General features: G+C 57.7%; 1 protein-coding gene across 1 annotated transcript in view; it reads left to right on the top strand.

Moving 5' to 3' along the window:
* SDK1 (sidekick cell adhesion molecule 1) overlaps positions 1–647 on the top strand; it is a 707,360-nt gene that overhangs the window by 566,004 nt on the left and 140,709 nt on the right. The window contains exon 27 of the mRNA XM_011976935.1: positions 423–519. Within this exon, the coding sequence (XP_011832325.1) occupies positions 423–519 (97 nt within the window). The remainder of the gene's footprint in view (positions 1–422; positions 520–647) is intronic.

Below are 647 nucleotides of genomic sequence, written 5' to 3'. Positions count from 1 at the left end.
GGCATCCACTGGAAGGGTTGAATCTGTCCCAGCTTCTTGGGGGAGCCATTTCTGGGTTCCACCTTCCATACATCCACCCCAACCCTTTAAAACCCTGTTCTGTTCCTCATTCCATCACTCAGGGGCGACAGGCTCTGTCTCCCCGTCTGCTCCTTGACTCAGCAATGCCAAGCATCAGAATGAGCTTTTCTGGACCCGGCCAGCAAGGCCATGCTTGTCTCAGTGCTGCTGCCTGGGTTTTGAGCGTGCCTCCTCCACCTTTCCATACTTCACATCCCTATTCTTTGTTTCCTCTGCCTGCTCTCCTGTGTCTTCCCCCTTCCCCGGGCGTTCTAAGCGCGCCCTGCTGGCTCCGTGACACATGGCAGTCCCGTTGAGGGGGTTCAGTGACCAAAACTCCACACCACATTCCTGGGGCCCAGAGAAACGTGCTTGCTGTGCTATTTTCAAACGGCTCCCTGGTGATGCTATCCTTTATGGCCTTCTATGTCCCTGATCTCAGGGAGCAGTTCCGAGAGGGTGGGCGTTGAGTGAAGACTTAGCAGGAGGCCCTGGAGCAGAGCAGCTTGGGGTGGGATGCCCTGGAGGAGAGCAGCTTGGGGTGGGGTGCCCTGGAGCAGAGCAGCTTGGGGTGGGGTGCCCTGGAG

This window comes from Mandrillus leucophaeus, unplaced genomic scaffold (genome assembly GCF_000951045.1).
Source record: "Mandrillus leucophaeus isolate KB7577 unplaced genomic scaffold, Mleu.le_1.0 Scaffold171, whole genome shotgun sequence".
Taxonomy (NCBI): domain Eukaryota; kingdom Metazoa; phylum Chordata; class Mammalia; order Primates; family Cercopithecidae; genus Mandrillus; species Mandrillus leucophaeus.
Note: the sequence above shows the minus strand (reverse complement) of the source record. Positions and strands in the feature narration are given on the sequence as shown.